Here is a 22,263-nt window from a genome sequence, read left to right as displayed (position 1 = left end):
TCTCCCAAAACATTTAAAAGTGTGGTCTCCAGCGTGAAATTAAGTGCCAATTCCGCTGGCTGGTTTGGCACTATCGAGATTGTTATCCACCCACACCTAGAAATTTATTTGGAGGTTGGGGTGAAGTGCGTCAGAATGAAGCATGCGAGACCTGAAGATGCCGGCAGGTCTGGCCCCTGAGACAATGTTCCGTCCCCCGCACCCTTCTTGCTGGCAAAGACCCCCTCCTCCATCGCCTGCATCAGGTCCCTCCCCCTCACTCCACATTGCCAGTACCAGCGCACCACCCCCACAAGTGATTGACACCCCGCTATGGGGGTCACCATACGCTCCCCCCCAATTGACCCTCTCCCCTTCAGGTCCTGCCCGAAGGTGGCGGTGCCAGGGCACTAGTGATGTCATTCAAATGAGGTTTGCGTCCTTTGTGGGCGTGAACCATGGGACTTCACCAGTGAGGGGTGTGTAAAATCGGGAGACCGGTCTTTCCGGAGAGAATTGCATTTTCCCATTCTCCCTATATTCTCCGCCCACGTTGGCGAGCCCGTGGACCACTAACACGGGCTCAAAATCTCCCGCCTTAGACTTCAGGAGAGTTGAAGGACTCTCATCTCCCATCTCATTAGCAAGGCAGCTATGCCAAAAATCTAAAGTATTCGAGTGTTGGAAAATGAGCTAGTTGGTGGTGCGGTGGTTAGCACTGCTGCCTTACGGCGCTGAGGATCTGGTTCGATCCCGGCCCCAGGTCACTGTCCGTGTGGAGTTTGCACATTCTCCCCGTGTCTGCGTGGGTTTCACCCCCACAACCCAAAGATGTGCAGGGTAGGTGTATGGGCCACGCTAAATTGCCCCTTAATTGGAAAAAAAAATGAATAGAGTACTTAAAAAATTTTTTTTTAAAGGAGATAGACTTTTAAGACTAACTGCTTGGACAGTGGGATCTTGGCTAAGTTAGTTTCCAGACATGAGCTAATCAAACCACCTTTGGAATACACAGACATTGTTTCTTCTCAGCCCCCCCGACAGATAAAGGAAGAAGGTCACTTGACAAATCGACCCTTTGTTTCAACCACATGTTTTCTCAGCAAAGCTGAGAACAAGCAGCTTAGGAACAAGACCTAAGCCAGGTCGCCCTTACCTCCTTTTCCCCCCATCCCACCTGGAAAGCTTCGGGTCCTGTTTGCTGGCTGATCGTCCAGGGACGTCCAGGGATTTCTGAAAAGAATCCAACCCCACCCCCACACTACTGTCTCCTGAAGAACAGCAACTCCGTTTCCTACACATTTAAATCAATAACGTCGAGAGCATTCAGCCTGAACTCAGCTGAGCCACCAAACTACAGACTGTATATTCTTCATTTCATTGCTGGGCTGTAACTTGGCCAACCTGGCTTTCCCCGCCCTGTCATCTATATTTGTGTGTGCGTGAAATTTGAGTGGGAGTGCGTGAAAGTCAATGTTATATTTTAATATTTTACTCAGATCGGTTGACGTACAATAAAGCAAACCTCTTTGTTAAACTCAATTGATTGTTTGATGATCACAGTGCATTTACAGTTCAATGTTCACTGAACTGGCAAGTGAATCCTTTTCAAACAGGAACATTCCTCTTGTGGTCAAATGGGAGAGGAAAAAGGAGGGGAGCCATTCGACTCCCTCCTCACCTGGTTGTAGCAAAATAGTGAACATACTTGGATCCCACTGTTCAAATTTGTTGAGCAGCACGGTGGCGCAGCGGGTTAGCCCTACTGCCTCATGGCGCAGAGGTCCCAGGTTTGATCCTGGCTCTGGGTCACAGTCCGTGTGGAGTTTGCACATTCTCCCCGTGTTTGCGTGGGTTTCGCCCCCACAACCCAAAGATGTGCAGAGTAGGTGGATTGGTCTCGATAAATTGCCCCTGAATTGGAAAAAATGAATTGGGTACTCTAAATATTTTTAAAATTCTTTTTTTAGGGCAGCACGGTAGCATTGTGGATAGCACAATCGCTTCACAGCTCCAGGGTCCCAGGTTCGATTCTCGGCTTGGGTCACTGTCTGTGCGGAGTCTGCACATCCTCCCTGTGTGTGCGTGGGTTTTCTCCGGGTGCTCCGGTTTCCTCCCACAGTCCAAAGATGTTCAAGTTAGGTGGATTGGACATGATAAATTGCCCTCAGTGTCCAAAATTGCCCCTAGTGTTCGGTGGGGTTACTGGGTTATGGGGATAGGGTGGAGGTGTTAACCTTGGGTAGGGTGCTCATTCCAGGAGCCGGTGCAGACTTGATTGGCCGAATGGCCTCCTTCTGCACTGTAAATTCTAATTCTATGAAAATTTGGGGATTGGATCAGCTCCAACAGTTGACGCTACTTGCGGAACCTATTCCTGTTTATCCCTCTGAAAGGGGTTTTAATAAAGCCTGGATATTACCAAGGAATCGCATTAAATAAGAACACGCACATGTTTGTAACTCTGAATAAATTGGCCAGAATCTCCCAGGGAGGATGTAATTAAATCTCAGACCTGTGGAAGTTGAACTCCACTGGGTTATCGGCTCTTTTATTATTACTGCAGCAATGCCAGTACCCACTCCAGGAAACAAATCACAGGTATGAACCTGTATCTTACTCCTCCTGGGTGCCTTCCATTGGAGTGAACACCGTCTGCATTGCTAATTGCCGTGGCGAGGAGTCATGTCATTGTAATGACATCAATGGGTTCACATTGCCACCAGATGTAGATAGATGACCAGATACCTGTGAAAAAGATGCCTTGCGTCGCTGAAACGGTTCAACCAGAATGTTAATTATAAAATGCACATATAAGCCCATTTGTTTCACTTGCAGAACGCCCCTGAGTGTCTGCTCAGGAAATTCAAACTGATTACAGTCCAATGTTGTGCACTTGTGCTCAGTTATCGTTAAGGGAATAACCCAGAATTAGGTCATATATGTGCTCGCTGTTCAAGAATTCACAAGGAAACATACAAATTTCCTGTTGTTTTTCATTTGCCAAAACTGTAATTGATTTCACATGTTTACTGTTTTCTTCCCATTGCGCTCGTTTACTTTCAGCCAATCTGTTTGGGTGTCACTGGTTCCCAGTGGATTATAGTTCCACAGGTGCTGGCAACTCTCTCAGGCTTGAACCAAGTGCGCAATCTTCATTTTGAAGCCTGGGCACTTGAGTGACAGCAGGCTGTTTGGCTGTGGGGAGCATCACAGCCGGGCCAACTAAACTCATTGGGCGCGATTCAATGGCCTTGTCGCATGGGACTTGGTGAGGCGACGAGGCCGTTTAATCTCACGAGAGGCCTCCCGCAAGATTCGTGACACTCGAAGCGTCTCGTAAGGGCATCACGGTAGCACAAGTGAGTAGCACCGTGGCTTCACAGCGCCAGGGTCCCAGGTTTGATTCCCCACTGGGTCACTGTCTGTGCGGAGTCTGCACGTTCTCCCCGTGTCCACGTGGGTTTCCTCCGGGCGCTCTGGTTTCCTCCCACAGACCAAAGACGTGCAGGTTAGGTGGCTTGGCCGTGATAAATTGCCCTTAGTGTCCAAAAAGGTTAGGGTTAGGGTGGAAATGAGGGCTTAAGTGGGTCGGTGCAAACTCGATGGGCCGAATAGCCTCCTTCTGCATTGTATGTTCTATGTTCTCAGGTTTAACGCAATCTCGCGAAACGTCCCGATCTGGATCTCACCCGTGACATATTTAACTGAGCCATTCGCCTCATCTAAACATCATAGAATTTACAATGCAGAAGGAGGCCATTTGGCCCATCGAGTCTGCACCGGCTCTTGGAAAGAGCACCCTACCCAAGGTCAACACCTCCACCCTATTCCCATAACCCAGTAACCCCACCCAACACTAAGGACAATTTTGGACACTAAGGGCAATTTATCATGGCCAATCCACCTAACCTCCACATCTTTGGACTGTGGGAGGAAACCGGAGCACCCGGAGGAAACCCACGCACACACGGGGAGGATGTGCAGACTCCGCACAGACAGTGACCCAGCCGGGAATCGAACCTGGTACCCTGGAGCTGTGAAGCAATTATGCTATCCACAATGCTACCGTGAGGCCTGGGAACTAACGGCTGTGCCGAGGAGACCTCGCCATGGCGCCATTTCGCACTGGTCCATACAAACGTGGACCAGGTGTAACGGCATCTGGGAGGGGGCCTCCCAGTCCATTAGAGACTCCCCCCGGGTGGTCGGGCTCTGGGCAGGGTGGTACTCCTGCTCGTACCCTGACACCTTGGCACTGCCAGCCTGGCACCTTGGAGTGCCGCCCTGGCACTGCTTGGGTGCCTGGGTGGTGTTGCCAGGCTGGTAGGGGCACTGCCATGGTGCCAGGCTGGTAGGGGCACTGCCATGGTGCCAGGCTGGTAGGGGCACTGCCATGGTGCCAGGCTGGTAGGGGCACTGCCATGGTGCCAGGCTGGTAGGGGCACTGCCATGGTGCCAGGCTGGTAGGGGCACTGCCATGGTGCCAGGCTGGTAGGGGCACTGCCATAGTGCCAGGCTGGTAGGGGCACTGCCATGGTGCCAGGCTGGTAGGGGCACTGCCATGGTGCCAGGCTGGTAGGGGCACTGCCATGGTGCCAGGCTGGTAGGGGCACTGCCATGGTGCCAGGCTGGTAGTACCAAAGTGCCATGTTGCCCATGCCAGGGTTCAGGCCCGGGACAGCCTTGCCCTTAACAGGTGGGGTGAGGATGGACTTGAGGACCTCGTAAGCGACATGTTGGGTGCAGTGGGGCGACTGGAGGCTGAGTGGGGGGGGGGGGGGGGGTCGAAAAAGTTGGGTGGCATTTTAAAACGCTGCCCCAATCCACAAGTACTCTTCCTGCGCAGGTGAGCTGTGCCCATTGTAAGTTGGCATTGGCAGGGCGTTCCTCGTTGAGGCCAAAAAAATGCAAAGCGCCGTTAAATAGCGGTGTCCTTCTCAGCGCTATAGGTGCAGAGAATCACCCCACTAAACGCACCCGAAACAGTCCCATTAAATCACTCTCATTGACCTCTGTAGGTGGGGTCAATGGACAAGCTCAGGAGTGGGAATCCTGAACGTTTAACATTAAATAATAAACAGGAAATGCTGGAAAAACCCAGCAAGCCTGGGGATGGAGGTGGCCGCTCATTGCCCACCAGCGGGAATGGCCTGAAAATCCTGCCCACTTTGAGCCCAGTATGGCTCTTCTGCGGAGAATATGGTAGGCTGATGCCCTGTCTACTCTCTGGATTCTGAATGCAGTCACCCAGTTCCCCCCTTCCTGGCTGCAGGTTCCATTCACCCATTGCCCACCTACCTCCCGGCCTACATTGGCCCTGCCTGATATATCTAGTGGATGTAAAGCTTCCCAGGGCACTATTTGAAGAATAACAAAGTAGTTCTCTCTGCTGATCTGACATCTTTAAAACAGGTAATCTGGTCTTCCCTCATTCCTTCCCTTTTAGGGAGGGGGCGGGGGCGGGGGGCTGTCAGCTGGGGTCCTCACCCTGCATACTGTGCAATGACCTTGCTGAAATGTGTTGAGTGGGGACAGGTCTGGTTCAGCTGTACAAGCTTCTCAATGCTTTCTGTCATGGAGAATGGTGGCTTAGGGGAGATATTGTGCTGCAGGGGCAGGGGACTGCAGATACCTGTGGAACTGTACCCCGAGAAGAATCAATTCCTTCTGATGGAGACGGGAAGAAAGTTTGGTTGGCGAGGGGTGTTAGGCAGATAATCTGGAGCTCCCCTTCCACAAGATCGTTATGGCAGCAGATCATCCAATTTCATTTTGAGTTGCTGATGAGCTCTGTCTGTGATAGGGACAATGGAAAGTTCATGCTGCTGGTAAGGTCATGTCCCTGTTGCCACAGAATATGCAAAAAAGGCAGTCACGTGCTGTTAATAATCCCGTTCTAGCCTCCCCGAACAGGCGCCGGAATGTGGCGACTAGGGGCTTTTCACAGTAACTTCATTGAAGCCTACTCGTGACAAGTGATTATTATTATTATTATGAAGCAATCCTTTTGCTGTGTCTCCCTGCAAGAGTTAAACTGCTAAAGTGTCAGTCAGTTCCTCAGCTGAAGGAAAAGCTGATTTCAGTTGCGATAAGAAAACGAGACTTGCCTGCTGATATAAACTGCACAGTTTGTGCACAGCCAGGACCGGCAAAGAAAGTTAGATGAGGAAAAGCCCTACTGGTACGAGACCCTTGGTTTTGCCATCCCAACAGCATTGAGGGTTGAGCCCACCCAAGATCTACAGGAGTAAAAACAGAAAATACTGGGAAGACAGTGCGAGTGGAGAGAGAAACAGAATTAACACTTTTCTCGGAAGTCATCTACCTGTGTACTTGGACAGACCGATCAGATTTCAGGCTGCGGTCAATGTTCTAAAACCGGGCCCAGCCTAGGTTACAGACACGGGGAACAGCTTGCTGAGAGGGAGCTTAGCCTATAGCTCACTTGGTTGGGGACTGCAAAATCCAACAAGGCAACCGTTTGGGATCTTTGTGGCCACGAAAAGGAAGTTGTTCAGTCTTTGTGCTGGTGCAGCTCAGCACTCTGCTGCCTTTGCTACTAAACAGCTGACCAGATACAGCACGAGCTGTGCCAAGGAGGGTAGTCATATTTGGGGCTTGAAACGACTCCAGTAATAACAGAGCTGTTCATCACACACAGGGAGACTGTTGACTGGGTGAACATAGTCACTCATATCCTCCATTCCTGGCTCCAACTCCCATTCTTCCATCATCTCTGTGCTCTCTGGCCAATATTGGCCCCTAGTTCAGCAATGCTCAATTTTAAAAATCGAGATCCCACTGCCAGTGCCCATTGCCAGTGCCCATTGCCAGAGCCCACTGCCAGAGCCCATTGCCAGTGCCCATTGTCAGTGCCCATTGCCAGAGCCCACTGCCAGAGCCCATTGCCAGTGCCCATTGCCAGTCCCACTGCCAGAGCCCATTGCCAGTGCCCATTGCCAGAGCCCATTGCCAGTGCCCATTGCCAGTCCCACTGCCAGAGCCCATTGCGAGTGCCTATTGCCAGTGCCCATTGCCAGAGCCCATTGCCAGTGCCCATTGCCAGTGCCCATTGCCAGTGCCCTTTGCCAGTGCTCATTGCCAGTGCTCATTGCCAGTGCCCATTGCCAGATTCCATTGCCAGTGCCCATTGCCAGTGCCCATTGCCAGAGCCCATTGCCAGTGCTCATTGCCAGTGCCCACTGCCAGAGCCCATTGCCAGTGCCCATTGCCAGTGCCCATTGCCAGTGCCCATTGCCAGAGCCCATTGCCAGTGCCCATTGCCAGAGCCCATTGCCAGTGCCCATTGCCAGTGCTCATTGCCAGTGCCCATTGCCAGAGCCAATTGCCAGTGCCCATTGCCAGTGCCCATTGCCAGAGCCCATTGCCAGTGCTCATTGCCAGTGCCCATTGCCAGTGCCCATTGCCAGAGCCCATTGCCAGTGCCCATTGCCAGTGCCCATTGCCAGTGCCCATTGCCAGTGCTCATTGCCAGTGCCCACTGCCAGAGCCCAGTGCCCATTGCCAGTGCCCATTGGCAGTGCCCATTGCCAGTGCCAATTGCCAGGGCCCATTGCCAGAGCCCATTGCCAGAGCCCATTGCCAGTGCCCATTGCCAGTGCCCATTGCCAGAGCCCATTGCCAGTGCCCATTGCCAGTGCTCATTGCCAGTGCCCATTGCCAGTGCTCATTGCCAGTGTCCATTGCCAGTGCCCATTGCCAGAGCCCATTGCCAGAGCCCATTGCCAGAGCCCATTGCCAGTGCCCATTGCCAGTGCCCAGTGCCCATTGCCAGAGCCCATTGCCAGTGCCCATTGCCAATGCCCATTGCCAGAGCCAATTGCCAGTGCCCATTGCCAGTGCCCATTGCCAGTGCCCATTGCCAGTGCTCATTGCCAGTGCTCATTGCCAGTGTCCATTGCCAGTGCCCATTGCCAGAGCCCATTGCCAGAGCCCATTGCCAGTGCCCATTGCCAGAGCCCATTGCCAGAGCCCATTGCCAGTGCCCATTGCCAATGCCCATTGCCAGAGCCCATTGCCCAGTGCCCATTGCCAGAGCCCATTGCCAGTGCCCATTGCCAGTGCCCATTGCCAGAGCCCATTGCCAGTGCCCATTGCCAGTGCCCATTGCCAGAGCTTATTGCAGTTCTCATTGTTGCCTGGGCTGAAGCGTTTCAGCTTGGAGAGAGGCTGATTAGGCTGGGGGTTGTTTTCCTTAGAGCAGAGAAGCCGAAGGGGATCCTGATTGAGGTGTAAAATTTATGAGGGACATAGATAGGGTAGATAGGAAGGAATATTGCCACTTAGTAGAGGTGTCAATAACCAGGGGGCGTAGATTTAAGCTCGGGAGCAGGAGCTTTAGAGGGTATTTGAGGAAAAACCTTTCACCAAGGGGATGGTGGGAATCCGGAACTCGCTGCCTGATAGGGTGGCAGAGGTGGAAACCCTCACTACATTTATGAAGCACTTGAAATGCCACAGCATTCACGACCACAGCCCAAGTGGTGGGAAATGGGATTAGGATAGATAGGTGGTTGATGGTCGGTGCAGACATGTTGGGCCGAAGGGCCTCTTTTTATGCTGTAAAACTCTGACTATTATCAGCGCAAAGCAGATTCCCACTGCTTGCATTGTGACCCAAAATTGAAACAGAGTTCGGAAGAACGTGCCACAGATCACTGATAGTAATGATCTATAGTTCATTATTTCAGCCGATGAAGGGGATTGATATCTTTCTTTTGCTTCTATGAAATTAAAGAAATCTCTCTTGACCGATGACTGTAATGAATCCGAGCAACGTCACAGATCTTGCAGGCTAAGTTTTAGCTGTTAAGCTGTCTCTTAAGTTTTTGAACCTCGTTAAGACCATAAGACGTAAGAGCAGAAGTAGGTCACTGTTGGATTCAGCAATTATAGAAGGGGTCCTTTAAAATATTAGCTAAAATGATTCCTTAATTACTGAATTTGTAGAAATAAATAAGTAAGTTATAATTATGAATACTATCCATGGCTGTATCAAATGTTACAAAGACTGGACTAGAAGTTCTGACATGATCTGATATGAAGGTACATTCAACAAGATTGAAACAATATTTGGCTGAGACCAGACGTGACACAGGGAGTTTGAACGTGGCACAGAAGTCATGAGACACTTTGAGAGACACGGAGAAAACATTTTCCAGTTAATTGTGTGTGAATGTACCAAAATGTGTTTTTAATAAATAAAAACTTTGCTTCCATTCATTCACCGGACTGACTTATCTATGAACGAGAGATAAGACGAATCTTACTGTCACTTAGCCCAGCCAGTTTGCGCATAGTTGATCTGATATAATCCTCAACTCCACTTCCCCCCACTTATCCCCATAACCGTTGATTCGCTCCCTGGTTAAAAACCTGTCTATCTCGGCCTTGAACATGCTTAAAGACCCAGCCTCTACAGATTCACTACCCTCTGAAAGGAGAAATTCCTCCTCCCTCACTCTGAGATTATGACCTCTGGTCCTAGACTCTCCCACAAGAGGAAACATCCTCTCAGCATCGACCCTATCCAACCCCCTGAGAATCCTATAAGTCTCATAGAATTTACAGTTCAGAAGGAGGCTATTCAGCCCATCGAGTCTGCACCGGCATTTGGAAAGAGCCCCCTACCGAGGCGCCCCCCTCCCCCCCTAAGGTGCTTAGTGTCCAAAATAGCCCTTAGTGTTGGGTGGGGTTGCTGGGTGGTGGGGTGGAGATTTGGGCTTGGGTGGGGTGCTCTTTCCAAGAGCCGGTGCAGACTCGATGGGCTGAATGGCCTCCTTCTGTGCTGTAAATTCTATGAACCTACTTCCCCTACACCTGGAATCAACGTTGTGAACCTTCTCTGGACTGCCTCAAATGCCAGTGTATCTTTCCTTAGATAAGGGAATAAAACTGTTCACAGTATTCCAAGTGCAGTCTAACTAGTGGCTTGTATAGTTTAAGCAGGACTTCCCATTTTTTTTACTTTATATTTTTATAGTTCTGAAATTAAGCTCCATTGTTAATACAGTGGGTGAAATGTTCTTTTAATTCAGGGAACGCCACATTACGTGCACTAATTGCTAAACAGGATCATACAGCATTTGCTGTAATTATAGTGATTAAAAGCTGTGACTAACTATATCAGAGAGAAATGCCTTCCTGAGACCAGGGAAACAAACCCAGTTATTTGAGGATATTAATTGGCTGGATTGAATTGTTAATTCCAACAAAGCAGTTCCAATAACGCTAGAAATTCAGAATGTTTTACTTTAATTTTTCTCTACTGTTCATTCTTTAGCTCAGTATCTGATGTTGCACAGAGCACAGTGATACTGACGATGTGAGCAATTGTCATCGAAGTAAGAAAGCACGGTGTCAGTTTTCGGGTACTGGGACCACCTCTTCATTTCTTCAGCAATGGATTACCCAAATCGTGGCATAACCTCTTCAGAATTGTCTTCTCCTGTTTGCAGCTGGTACTCTAACATGCTAACTGGGTCTCCACATTGTGTAGCAATGCAAATGAAATGAAATGAAATGAAAATCGCTTATTGTCACGAGTAGGCTTCAATGAAGTTACTGTGAAAAGCCCCTAGTCGCCACATTCCGGCGCCTGTTCGGGGAGGCTGGTATGGGAATCGAACCGTGCTGCTGGCCTGCCTTGGTCTCCTTTCAAAGCCAGCGATTTAGCCCAGTGTGCTAAACCAGCCCCATAACAGCTGAGTCCACTTCTGCTGCCCGGGCCTTTTCTGGACCACTCTGGTCCTCGTTTGGATCCACCCAATGGATAAAAATGTGCCGAACCTTTTCCACACGACATTCAACTTCTTACTTTTTAAAATTTTTTATTTTTTTAATATAAATTTAGATTACCCAATTATTTTTTCCAATTAAGGGGCAATTTAGCGTGGCCAATCCACCTACTCTGCACATTTTTGGGTTGTGGGGGCGAAACCCACGCAGACACGGGGAGAATAACTTCTTACTTTTGACATCGGCCTGGCCATTTGCTGCTTAACTGATCCCATTGACCTCCTTGCAGGTTTTTTAAATTTGCATTGTTACAAATGAGCACATGCTGAATGAAAGCTTAAATAAAAATAATTCCTCTGCTCCATAGCAAGTAAATAAAGTTTGTCTGTTTGCTGCAAACAGTTTCCCTTATGATTTATATTGATCCGTATTTTATCCTTCCCGGCTTGACTGAACTCACGTGACTTAATGGGAAAAGGAAGCAATCCTGTTACGGGTCAAATTTAAAGGATTGGATTGGATTGGATTTGTTTATTGTCACGTGTACCGAGGTACAGTGAAAAGTATTTTTCTGCGAGCAGCTCAACAGATCATTCAGTACATGGGAAGAAAAGGGAATTAAACAAAATTCAAGAAAATACATGAGAATACATAATAGGGCAACACAAGATATACAATGTCTTGTGGGGATGTGCCCACTTAAAAGTGTGTGGCTAGATATGGTGCAAATATCACTTCAGCGATGTTGAAGGTTATAAATGGATTTGCCACTTTTGTCAATCTGTACCCTAACTTGGTGGAGTGGGAGGGGAAGGAGTGGGGATGGGGAGGAGTGGGGAAGGGGAGGAGATGCCAGGCAATGCTGATGTTGAAAGGAAATTCAGTCCAGAGGTACAAAGTGAGCCATTTGTTCAACTGTCTGCGACATAGGAATGTGGAGTTATTTTTATTAGTTTGCTGGAGGTGGGTATGGCTAGCAACGCCGGCATTTGATGTCCATTCCCAATTGCCCCTGAGAGGCTGCTGGTGAGCTGCCTTCTGTGCTTCATGTTGTGTAGGTACACCCACAGTGTAGTTAGCAAGGACGTTTCAGGTTTTTGACCCGGTGACAGTTAAGGAACAGCAATATATCTCCCAAGTCAGGATGGTGGGTGACCCGGGAGGGAAATCGTTAGGCGGCAGAATTCCCATGGTGCTGTTCTAAACGGTAGAGGTTACAGGTTTGGAATGTGCTGCCGAAAGAGGTTTGATGAGTTGCTCCAGTGCATTTTGTAAACGATACACACACGGCTGCCACTGGATGTTGGTGGTGGAGGGAGTGAATGGTCAAGGTGGAGGATGAGGTGCCGATCAAGAGGGCTTTGTCCTGGATGGTGTTGAGCTTTAGAGTTTTGGAGCTGCACTCAGCTGGAAAAGTGGAGAGTATTCCGTCACACCCCTGACTTATGCCTCGTAGATGGTGAATCAGGAGTGACTCTCTGAAATAGTTGCAAAGTTTGGACAGCACGGTAGCACAAGTGGCTAGCACTGTGGCTTCACAGCGCCAGGGTCCCAGGTTCGATTACCCGCTGGGTCACTGTCTGTGAGGAGTCTGCACGTTCTCTCTGTGTGGGTTTTCTCCGGGTGCTCCGGTTTCCTCCCACAGTTCAAAGACGTGCAGGTTAGGTGGATTGGCCACGATAAATTGCCCTTAGTGACCAAAAAGGTTAGATGGAGTTATTGGTTTACGGGGATAGGGTGAAAGTGAGGGCTTAAGTGGGTCGGTGCAGACTGGATGGGCCGAATGGCCTCCTTCTGCACTGTACGTTCTATGTTGGTAGTTCTGTTTGATCTTTCAGGGACTAGCTGTACATTCTGCCATCAGGAGCTGAATGTTCAACCTCAACGGTCTGAGAACTACATGGGCATCACCTCCTGTGCAAATGGTGTTGAAATATTTGTCTTTGTTATTCAACTTTTCCTTTGATCATCTACTTTTCACCTTGTTTGGACCTCTCCTCTCTTTAGATTGAACCTCTAATAATGGAGATGCAAGAACCAAATTCCGGAATTAAAATGCAAGCACAGAGGCTGATGATAACGACTATCCCTCATGCCATGACAGGTAAGAAGGCTAGCATGGGCAGGTTTAGCTCAGTGGGGTAGATAACTGGTTTGTGATGCAGAACAAAGGCCAGCAGCGTGGGTTCAATTCCCATATCAGCTTACCCGAACAGGCACCGGAATGTGGCGACTAGGGGTTTTTCACAGTAACTTCAAACTTGTGACAATAAAAGGATATTATTATTAATAGCCTTCATTGCTACTGCAGACATGGGGCGGCATTGTCCCCTCCCCGGCGTGACGGAGGGTCCCGGAGTAGGGGAGTGGCGCCAACCACTTAGGGGTCGCGCCTCTCCAAAGGTGGGGAATTCTCCCCACCTTTGGGGGCCAGCCCCGCACCGGAGCGGTTTGCACCAGAAGACTGGTGCAAACACCCGGCGCCCCCGCCAGCAGGGCTGGCCGAAAGGCTTTCGCCGGTCGGCGCATGCGCCGGCAGTGACGTCAGCCGGCGCATACGCGATGTGGTGTTCCCTTCCGCCTCCGCCATGGTGGAGGCCGTGGCAGTCACGGAGGAACATAGTGCACCCAGGGCACTGGCCCGGCCCCTGATCGGGGGGCCCTGATCGCGGGCCATCAGGGCCGGAGAATCGCCGCAGGGGCCTCTCCGATCGGAGTGGCGAGATTCCGCTGCTGCCACTTCCTGGGTGGCGGAGAATCTCTGCCATGGCGGGGGTGGGATTTTAGGCGCCCCCAGGCGATTCTCCGACCCTGCTGGGGGTCGGAGAATTTCGCCCATGATTTCCATTGTGCCAATCCACAATCCTGACAGCTATTCTCCAAGTTGTTTCTTCAAATGGATGTTATGAATCTTCCTAACAATCCCCTGCAACACCATTCCATCAGTGCTAGAATTACCAATGATGGTACAGGTTACTGGTGCACCCATTCTGAAATTATCATCCATGTACCGAACTGTGATAACCCCCATGAGGCCCACTGGGATACCTTGATTGATCTCCCCGTGGGACTGGTGGAATATAAACTTACCCGCTAGTGGGCGGAGGCCTGCCCAGCTGGGGCACGAAGGAATCGTGTACAAAGGCCGGCCCGGACAGGGACCGGCCTGCTGGTTGTACCATTGGGACTGTGCTATGTAAATAGTTCACTGCCGTGGACCTTGATTAAAACCTACGTTCTCCTTACTGCTGGCTTTCTGGGTCGTAATACAAAGATTACGATTTTTTTTAATGAAAGAAGTTGTATTTATTTAGGGTTTTCGTGACCTCATCATCACCCAAAGTGTTTCACAGCCAATTAATTATTTTTGAAATATAGTCACTGCTGTAATCTAGAAACATGGGGCGCGATTCTCCGACCCCACGCCGGGTGGGAGAATCACAGGAGTGCTGGGCGATTCACGCCACGCCGCCCTGGCACCCGCACGCGATTCTCCCACACTGCCACAAAACGGCGTGTCGCGTTTTGCGACAGGCTGCTTGGAGAATCGCCGCTCCGGTTGAGTGGCGATTCTCTGGCCCGCATGGGCCGAGCGGCCTGCCTAATACGACCGGTTCACGCCGGCGCCAACCACACCTGGTCGCTGCCGGCGTGAACAGCAAGCGACCGCTGCGTGTGGGGTCTGTGGGGGGGGGGGCGGAGGGAGGATCGAGCACCAGGGGGGTGCTCAGGAGGGGTCTGGCCCGCGATCGGTGCCCACCGATCATCGGGCCAGCGTCTCTGAAAGACGCACTTTTTTCCCTCTGCCGCCCTACAAGATCAATCCTCCATGTCTTGCGGGGTAGCGGAGGGGAAGACGGCAATCGCGCATGCGTGGGTGATGTCATTTAGGCGCCGCTGGCCGCAAGCGTCAAGGCCCGGCGCGCGAGATTGATGCGTCGCCGCTCCTAGCCCCCTGGGGGTGGGAGAATAGGGGGCGAGGAGCGGCCTCCGACGCTGGAGTGAAACACTCCGGTTTTCACTCCGGCGTCGGCACTTTGTCTCCCTTTGGGAGAATCACGGCCATGGTAGCGAATTTGCACACAGCAAGGATCATAAGACCAGAAAATAAATAGTCATTTGGTAGTATAGAACTTGAGTATTGCTGTAAAAGGACATTTTGTCAAAGCTTTTCATCTTCCACTCATCAGGACAATTGCATGAACAGCAGTGCAGGCAAAGCAATGTTATACTATATGAGAAGAGTGTGCTGATTGGTTGGCAAATGGACTCTGATTGTGTTATGTATTTAAGTAGTACATCCATGCTTGTGGAACTTCACGTGATTTGTAGTGACGTCAGCAGAGTATATGCGTGGGCTTCAGTCCTCCATCTTAGTATTGTATGAGCAACATCTCCTGAATAAACCTTGCCTCATGTTTGGAGGAAACCCAAGTGTGTGGCACCTCAATACCGTTTCTCTTTGCGGCACATTGAGAATGTAACAAAAGGAAAAACTGCCAATGAGGATTGAGGCAAGAACAAACTGGCGAGGAGGATTGAGGCAAGAGGAAATTGATGAGGCACTATAATTGTCAAGGGGGAAAGTGAAAACGGCGACTAGAGTGGAGGAGAAGCTTCTCAGGACTCAAAAATGTTAGGTAAGCAGAACCAACAGTTTCAAAACCTGCTTGCCGTTGGAAATGCAGAGACCGCACACAGGGCATAGCGAAACTGGCTGCGGGAACGGGGATTTAAAGGTCTTTCCAATTCCGTGCAAGCTATTATTCAAATAAGTCAAACCAATCCAGGCAAAAGAAAAAATTATATTTTACAATGTGGATTAGGAGACCATTTGTTTCACACATAAAGAAGAAATGGAAGGGAGGAAGGTTGATTGAATTGTAGACCTTGCGAGCCGATATCCGAATTGGCAGCCAAAAGTGGCGCAATGGATGCATTTGATAAAGATGGTGAGACTTGGAACTCGTATAAAGAGAGGTTTCAACTTTATCTCATAGCCAATCAAACATCAGAGGACCTGAAGGTTGCAACATTCCTCAGTTTGGTAGGGCATAAAACCTTTATCCTACCGTAAACCTGGTCCATCCAGCAAAACCGGGACATAAACCCTACAATAAATTAATGAAGATACTAGAAGGGCATTTTTCATCAAGGCCACTTACAATTGCAGAAAGGTTTTGGGTCCACCACCAGGAAGACTGGGAAAGCGTCTTACAATTCATGGCGACCGTAAGAAGGTTAGCAAAACGCTGCAGGTTTGGTGCAACAGGAGGTGACACCCTTTGTGATGGGCTCCTCCACAGAGCTAATCAGAGGTAGCTGCTTACTGCCAGCGATTGAACTCTCAAGTCAGAAGGAGAAATTGCTACATCAGTGGAGCTAACAGCAAAAGAGGCTTCGCAGATAGGAGCTAGAGTGAAGATTCGCAAGATGGAGACTGCCAAAAACCAGTCTTCAAGGCTACAACTATGTAATCAATGTGCACAAGTCAGACACTCAGCAAGAACTGTGACAGAAAGGGCCATATTACTGGCACGGCAAACTTCAGTAACATCTAAGATGTATAGGAGGAAGAAAATATCTACCAGATGATGGACCAAGTTCAAGACCCCTTCGGAGCCGATGCCCCAAACAACCTCAAGACCTGAAACTAGGGGCGAAATTCTCCGCCCCCCACGACGGGTGGGAGAATAGCGGGAGGGCCTTCCCGACATTTTTGCCGCCCTCCCGCTATTCTCCCCCCTCCCCGCCGAAGTCCCGACCCGAATCGCTGCCGCCGTTTTTTTACGGCCGGCAGCGATTCTCAGCTGTTAGATGGGCCGAAGTCCCAGCCCTTTCCGCCGTTTTTACGAACGGCAAACACACCTGGTCTTGCCGTTCGTAAAAACGGCGTCACAAACTCGCTATTAATAACCATGGCACCGATTGGCACGGCCGTACCACGGCCGTGCCAAGGGTGCCATGGGCCCGTGATCGGTGGGCACCGATCGCGGGCAGCGGGCCCGATGCCCGCGCACTACTTGTCCTTCCGCCGCCCCGCAGTATCCATTCGCGGGGCGGCTGAGGGGCAACCCGGCCCGCGCATGCGCGGGTTTCACGCAAAAACGCGATGACGTCACCCGCGCATGCGCGGGTTGGAGTCTTCCAAACTGCGCATGCGCGGCTGACGTCATATGACGCGTCAGCCGGCGCTAACTCTGGCAAGCGGGCTTAACGATTTTCGTTAAGCCCGTCTTGCCGGGGCCTACGGCGTCGGGCTGCTAGCCCCGACCGGGGACCAGAATCGGTCCCCGGTCGGGAAGGGGCGCGCTGCCGTAAAACCCGCCCGGGTTTTACGGCAGCTTTTCGATTTCTCCCGTTTTGGGAGAATCTCGCCCTAGGTGTCTTGTGGGTCCGGAGCAGTCTACAGCATTTCTGGGCATTCCCAAAATGTGGTGGTAATTAAGTCAAAATGGAAGCGGAGCGGCTGTGTCATTTATTTATTTATTTTATTTTTATAAATTTAGAGTGTCCAATTAATTATTTTTTCCAATTAAGGGGCAATTTAGCCTGGCCAATCCACCTACCCTGCACACCTTTGGGTCATGAGGGAGAAACCCACGCAAACATGGGGAGAATGAGCAAACTCCACTTGGCTGTGCCATTTATATGGAGACAATCGATAACCAGAAGTTACTTGACATACTGATCTAAACAAACCATCTCGCACACACTCCAGGAATTAGTCCGCCATAGTATTTTTGCTAATTTGATTTGCCCAATCTATAGGTAGATAGGAGGGTTGCGAAATGCATAATCGCTTTTCAAAGCAAAGTGAATCTGAAGAAGTAAAATTGAGAAGAATACGGGAAAGGGACAGGAATATGGGATTAAATAGATGACTCCTTTTGAAAGTCAGTATAGGTAAAATGAGGCGTTAAACATCCTTTTGGGCTGTCAGATATTATGCTGGAAATATACAGCAGGTCTGTAAACTGGGGAGGAAACAAATAGGTAAATATAAATTTGACCAGACCTTTTATGAGATCTAATCCCCACATGTAAATTCAATCTGTTTTTTTTATGGCTGAGGTATTGGATTCACTAATTGTGATTTTCTACTATTCTTGATTCATATTCCAGACACTCGTTGTGTCTCCTTTCATCTCAGTACCCACTCACATCATTTCACTCTTGATAATGCTTTCAGCCCTTGAAGCACACTCCAGACCATTTCATTTGCATGATTTGACTTGAAGTTTGATCCACAGTGACATTGGAGGTTTATTGCAGTGTGTTCAAGGGGGGGAAACAGCTCCCAAGAATAAACTCATCTGAGGTTAACCGTGTATCTTTGCCGTGAAGTCCGTTCTTATCTCGGTTTCTCAAGTTACTATTCCTGCTCAGATATTTGCTGTAGGCTGCTGTTTCCTGTACTCCTGCCGATCGAGCCCACACGTTCCTGTACTATGATCCACTTGTCCTTTCTACTTAGAAGATAAAACAAAATCAGCTAAAGAGTTTTGCCAATGATTCATCCTTTCATTATCTCAGCCTGTTGCTAGGTTACTTGGCCTAACAGTAAGGGGATTACATAAACCAAATGCTGACACCCACGTGAGACTGCAAACCTATTGATTTTGAAATTTCCTTTGCGAATTTAGCTATTAGATAGTAGACATGGTCAGAACACCATTCTCCTGCAATTTTGGCCCCCATTCTCCAGGAAGGCGCTCCTTGTCGGATCTGTGGTTCCTCCAGGTCTGCTACCTGGCCCATGTGGGAGAGGATTGGCAGTAACCTCCTCCGGCCCTAAACCTTCCAAAACCTCTGCGCTCCTCTGATTCTGCCCCCTTGCCCATCTTGATATCCTTTTGCTCCAGTTGGTAACTGTGCCTTCAGCTACCTCGTTCTACCTAGGGCAGGAAAGAACGACAGAGGAGGTCTGTGATGGGATGGAAGGCAGGAGAGGTTAAATAGCAGCAGGGTTGATGGCACAAGGCAGAAGGGGATGGTAACAAGTAAAGTAACAAAAGATGGGTCATGGGGAGATGTGAATGACAACAGAAGAAGCATTGCTCCATACGAGAGAATGGGAGCAATGATTATGATCGGAAACTTGAACTCTGTGTTGCGCCCAATCTTTCCTCCAGCTTCCATTTAGCTTCACTTAGAGACTGTAGCACACTGGGGACAGACAATTAAATTGGCACCAACTGGATCTTGGGGTCTTGTTGATAGACATTTGAGGTTTGTTGATTCTCTTAATGAGCAGTGTAGAAGATTAATCAATATTTAATAATTACATATGTTGTTAAAGCGATTCGATCATGGTGTGTGGAAACTATTTAGTTCCTAGCTATTTACAGATAATACAATATATAGCACAGTGAATCTGGGGTGGCATGGTGGCACAGTGGTTAGCACTGCTGCTTCACAGCACCAGGGACCTGGATTCAATTCCAACCTCAGGTGACTGTAGAGTTGGCACGTTCTCCCCGTGTCTGCCTGGGTTTCCTCCGGGTGCTCCAGTTTCCTCCCACAGTACAAAGATATGCAGGTTAGGTGGATTGGCCACGGTAAATTGCCCCTTAGTGTCTAAAAGGTTAGGTGCGGTTACAGGGATAGGGCGAGGCACTGGGCTCAGGTAGGGTGCTCTTTCAGAGGGTCGGTACAGACTCAATGGGCTGAATGGCCTCCTTCTGCACTGTAGGGATTCTATAACTAAACTCTTTAATTTACAATGGATTTGATTGGTTTTTAATTAAGGGTGAAAATGTCCTTGTTAACTGCTTGATTGTATTTCTTTTGTGTTTGGATTAATTAAGAATTGCACGAGCGGTGCTCACTCACCAAACAATTGATTTTAAAATCTCTGATGCAACGTTGTGCAGTGAAGTTTTCATGTTGAGATAGAACCTCGCCTGGAAGAATACATTTTCTATTCTGGCAACTAACGAAAAGCTTCAACATTCAGAATCCACACCTTCAATTTCACTGACAACATTGAACCAATTCCATCTTTTGTTGTGACTGTTTCGTCGGGTTATTAAAAACTGAGTAAAGAATGTGGGGACCACATGGGAGGGTGACACCATCTCGTTACTTTGTCATTCAGTTGGGTGTAAAGCAACATAGTTTTCCTTTTGTTTGATTAAAAATAGTGACCATTGATACCAGTCAGTGGGTGAAGGTGAGTGGGGATGGGGGGGGGGATTTGAACTTCTCTGAACTCATGACCAAAACTACACCACACCGAGTCTCCCAACTGCAGCAAGATTAATTCTCCAGGGAAATGCAGCGAGTGCAGGAGAGTTATATGATACAAATTATGTGGGTAAAATCAATCCCAGTTCTTTCCAGCAGTGCGATGGCCTGATGCGCTTGACAACAAATGAATAACCCAATCACGTTCTATCTGGCTGAAACTTGTAATTTCACTCTATACAGCCCAATCCATTGATGACAGGGGATGCAGATGGATTTACAATTCAGATATATTGCACCATGGGTGAAATCTTAGCAGAATTTGGCAAAGTGTCAGACAGAAAACTGGCATGGAGTCTCCAGTTACACAGACCAGTTTTCCCACCAAACCCTCAGCCCCATAGACAATAAAAAAGAATGAGTGGGCATAGTTTACGCTGCCACTTTGCAGGGAGGGGTCTCATAGGGACAGGAACCGGCTCCAAGGAGATTGGGACGCCATCTTTCAAGGATTTAAAGAGGCTGTTGATCAGAGTGGACTGGGAGCAGACGCGTTTCAATAAATTTGTGACAGAACACCGGGAACCATACAAGAATGAAGTGGGGAGAGTACAAAGCCAACATGTTCATGTTAACCGAGACGCTGCTCGGTCGGCCGAGACAGACACAAAAAGACGCACACTGTCCACTGTAACTCTATTTTATTTGGGTATCACAATCAAAATCAATCACATAGAACATTTGTCAGACTCACAGCTGAGCACCAGGTTCTACCCGCACTAGTGAAGGGGGCTGACCAGGCTGCAATCACTCAGCGTGAACATTTTCTGCTCTGCCCCTCGGGCTTTTGCGATGCTTGCTCCTGGGGATTCCCGGGTTGTCGCTGATGCTGTGTTTCAATGTTTCTTTTATCCAGATTTTGCTTGTGCTGAGTCATGATGCACAAACACACACACACTTGGCCTGAGTTCCATTGTCTCATTGTAATGAATGCAAACAATTGTCATATTTTATATTTTATGTTTGTTGCAGTAATGTTGTTAAAAATCCTGAGTAAGGTACATACAGACAGTGGGCTGGATTCTCCCCTACCTGGCGGGGCGGGGGGTCCCGGGTGGTGATGGAGTGGCGTGAACCACTCCGGCGTCGGGACACCCCAAAAGTGCGGATTTCTCCGCACCTTTAGGGGCCAAACCCTAACCTTGAGGGGCTAGGCCCGCGCTGGAGTGGTTGGCACCCCGCCAGCCGGCGGGAAAGGCCTTTGGCGCCATGACAGCCGGGGCCAAAGGGACTTCGCCGACCGGCGGAAGTCCCCGCATGCGCCGGAGTGTCAGCGGCTGCTGACGTCATCCCCGCGGCTGCTAACATCATCCCCGTGCATGCGCAGAGGAGGGGGTCACTTGAGCGGTGGCCATCGTGAAGGCTATGGCCAACGCGGAAGGAAAAGAGTGCCCCCGCGGCACAGGCCCGCCCGCCGATCGGTGGGCCCCGATCGGGAGCCAGGCCACTGTGGGGGCATCCCCGGGGCCAGATCGCGCCCCCCCCCCCCAAGGACCCCGGAGTCCGCCCGCGCCGCCAGTTCTGCCAGTAAGGGAGGTCTTTGGATTCACGCCAGCGGGACCAGCATTACAGCAACAGGACTTCGGCCCATCGCGGGCCGGAGAATCGCCCGGGGGGGGGGGGGGGGGGGGCGCCGACAGGCGCGATTCCCGCCCCCGCCGAATCTCTGGTGCCGGAGACTTCGGGAGACGGCGGGGGCGGGATTCACGCCGCCCCCCGGCGATTCTCTGACCCGGCGGGGGGTCGGAGAATCCAGCCCAATATGTCTGCTAAAGCTGTGATTATGGGGTTTTAAAAGTGAGGTAATCATTGATTTTAACCATTTACTTGTTTACAGATAGTTGGCTAATGGAATATTGTTTTGTTTTGGTTTGGAGGTCCCTTGGGTGTAGATAATTTATGAGAGATATTGTATTTGGTCCTGGTTAAACAGGTCATGGAACATATTGTGGGAGGAGACAAAAATGCCTTATGGTTTAGGTACAGATTATGTAATCAAGGGGAGGAGCCAGCTATGTCGATAGTTGCAATTTTGTCATTTCGCCTGACAAGGTATCTTTCAGTTTGCTCCCGAAAGGTTCTCTCCAAGGTCTCTGAACGGAGAAAAGCAAGTAAAACCTGATTGGCTGTTGACTTTATTTATAAGTGGTATTTGGACTATATTGGTTTGCTTAAATAGAATATTTAGTGGCAGATTTAGTAGGTAAGTTAGAGTTCCTTCTCTGATTTAAGACTGTTAATTGTAAAGTTATTTATTTATTGTTAATATGGTTA

General features: G+C 49.5%; 1 protein-coding gene across 2 annotated transcripts in view; it reads left to right on the top strand.

The window, feature by feature from the left end:
* The window catches only part of rgs9b (regulator of G protein signaling 9b), a 98,507-nt gene that overhangs the window by 13,865 nt on the left and 62,379 nt on the right, over nt 1-22,263 (top strand). For both annotated transcript variants that reach the window (XM_038776864.1, XM_038776863.1), the window contains exon 2: nt 12,748-12,844. In XM_038776864.1, the coding sequence (XP_038632792.1) occupies nt 12,748-12,844 (97 nt within the window). The remainder of the gene's footprint in view (nt 1-12,747; nt 12,845-22,263) is intronic.

This window comes from Scyliorhinus canicula, chromosome 18 (assembly GCF_902713615.1).
Source record: "Scyliorhinus canicula chromosome 18, sScyCan1.1, whole genome shotgun sequence".
In the NCBI taxonomy this organism is placed as follows: Eukaryota; Metazoa; Chordata; class Chondrichthyes; order Carcharhiniformes; family Scyliorhinidae; genus Scyliorhinus; species Scyliorhinus canicula.
Note: the sequence above shows the minus strand (reverse complement) of the source record. Positions and strands in the feature narration are given on the sequence as shown.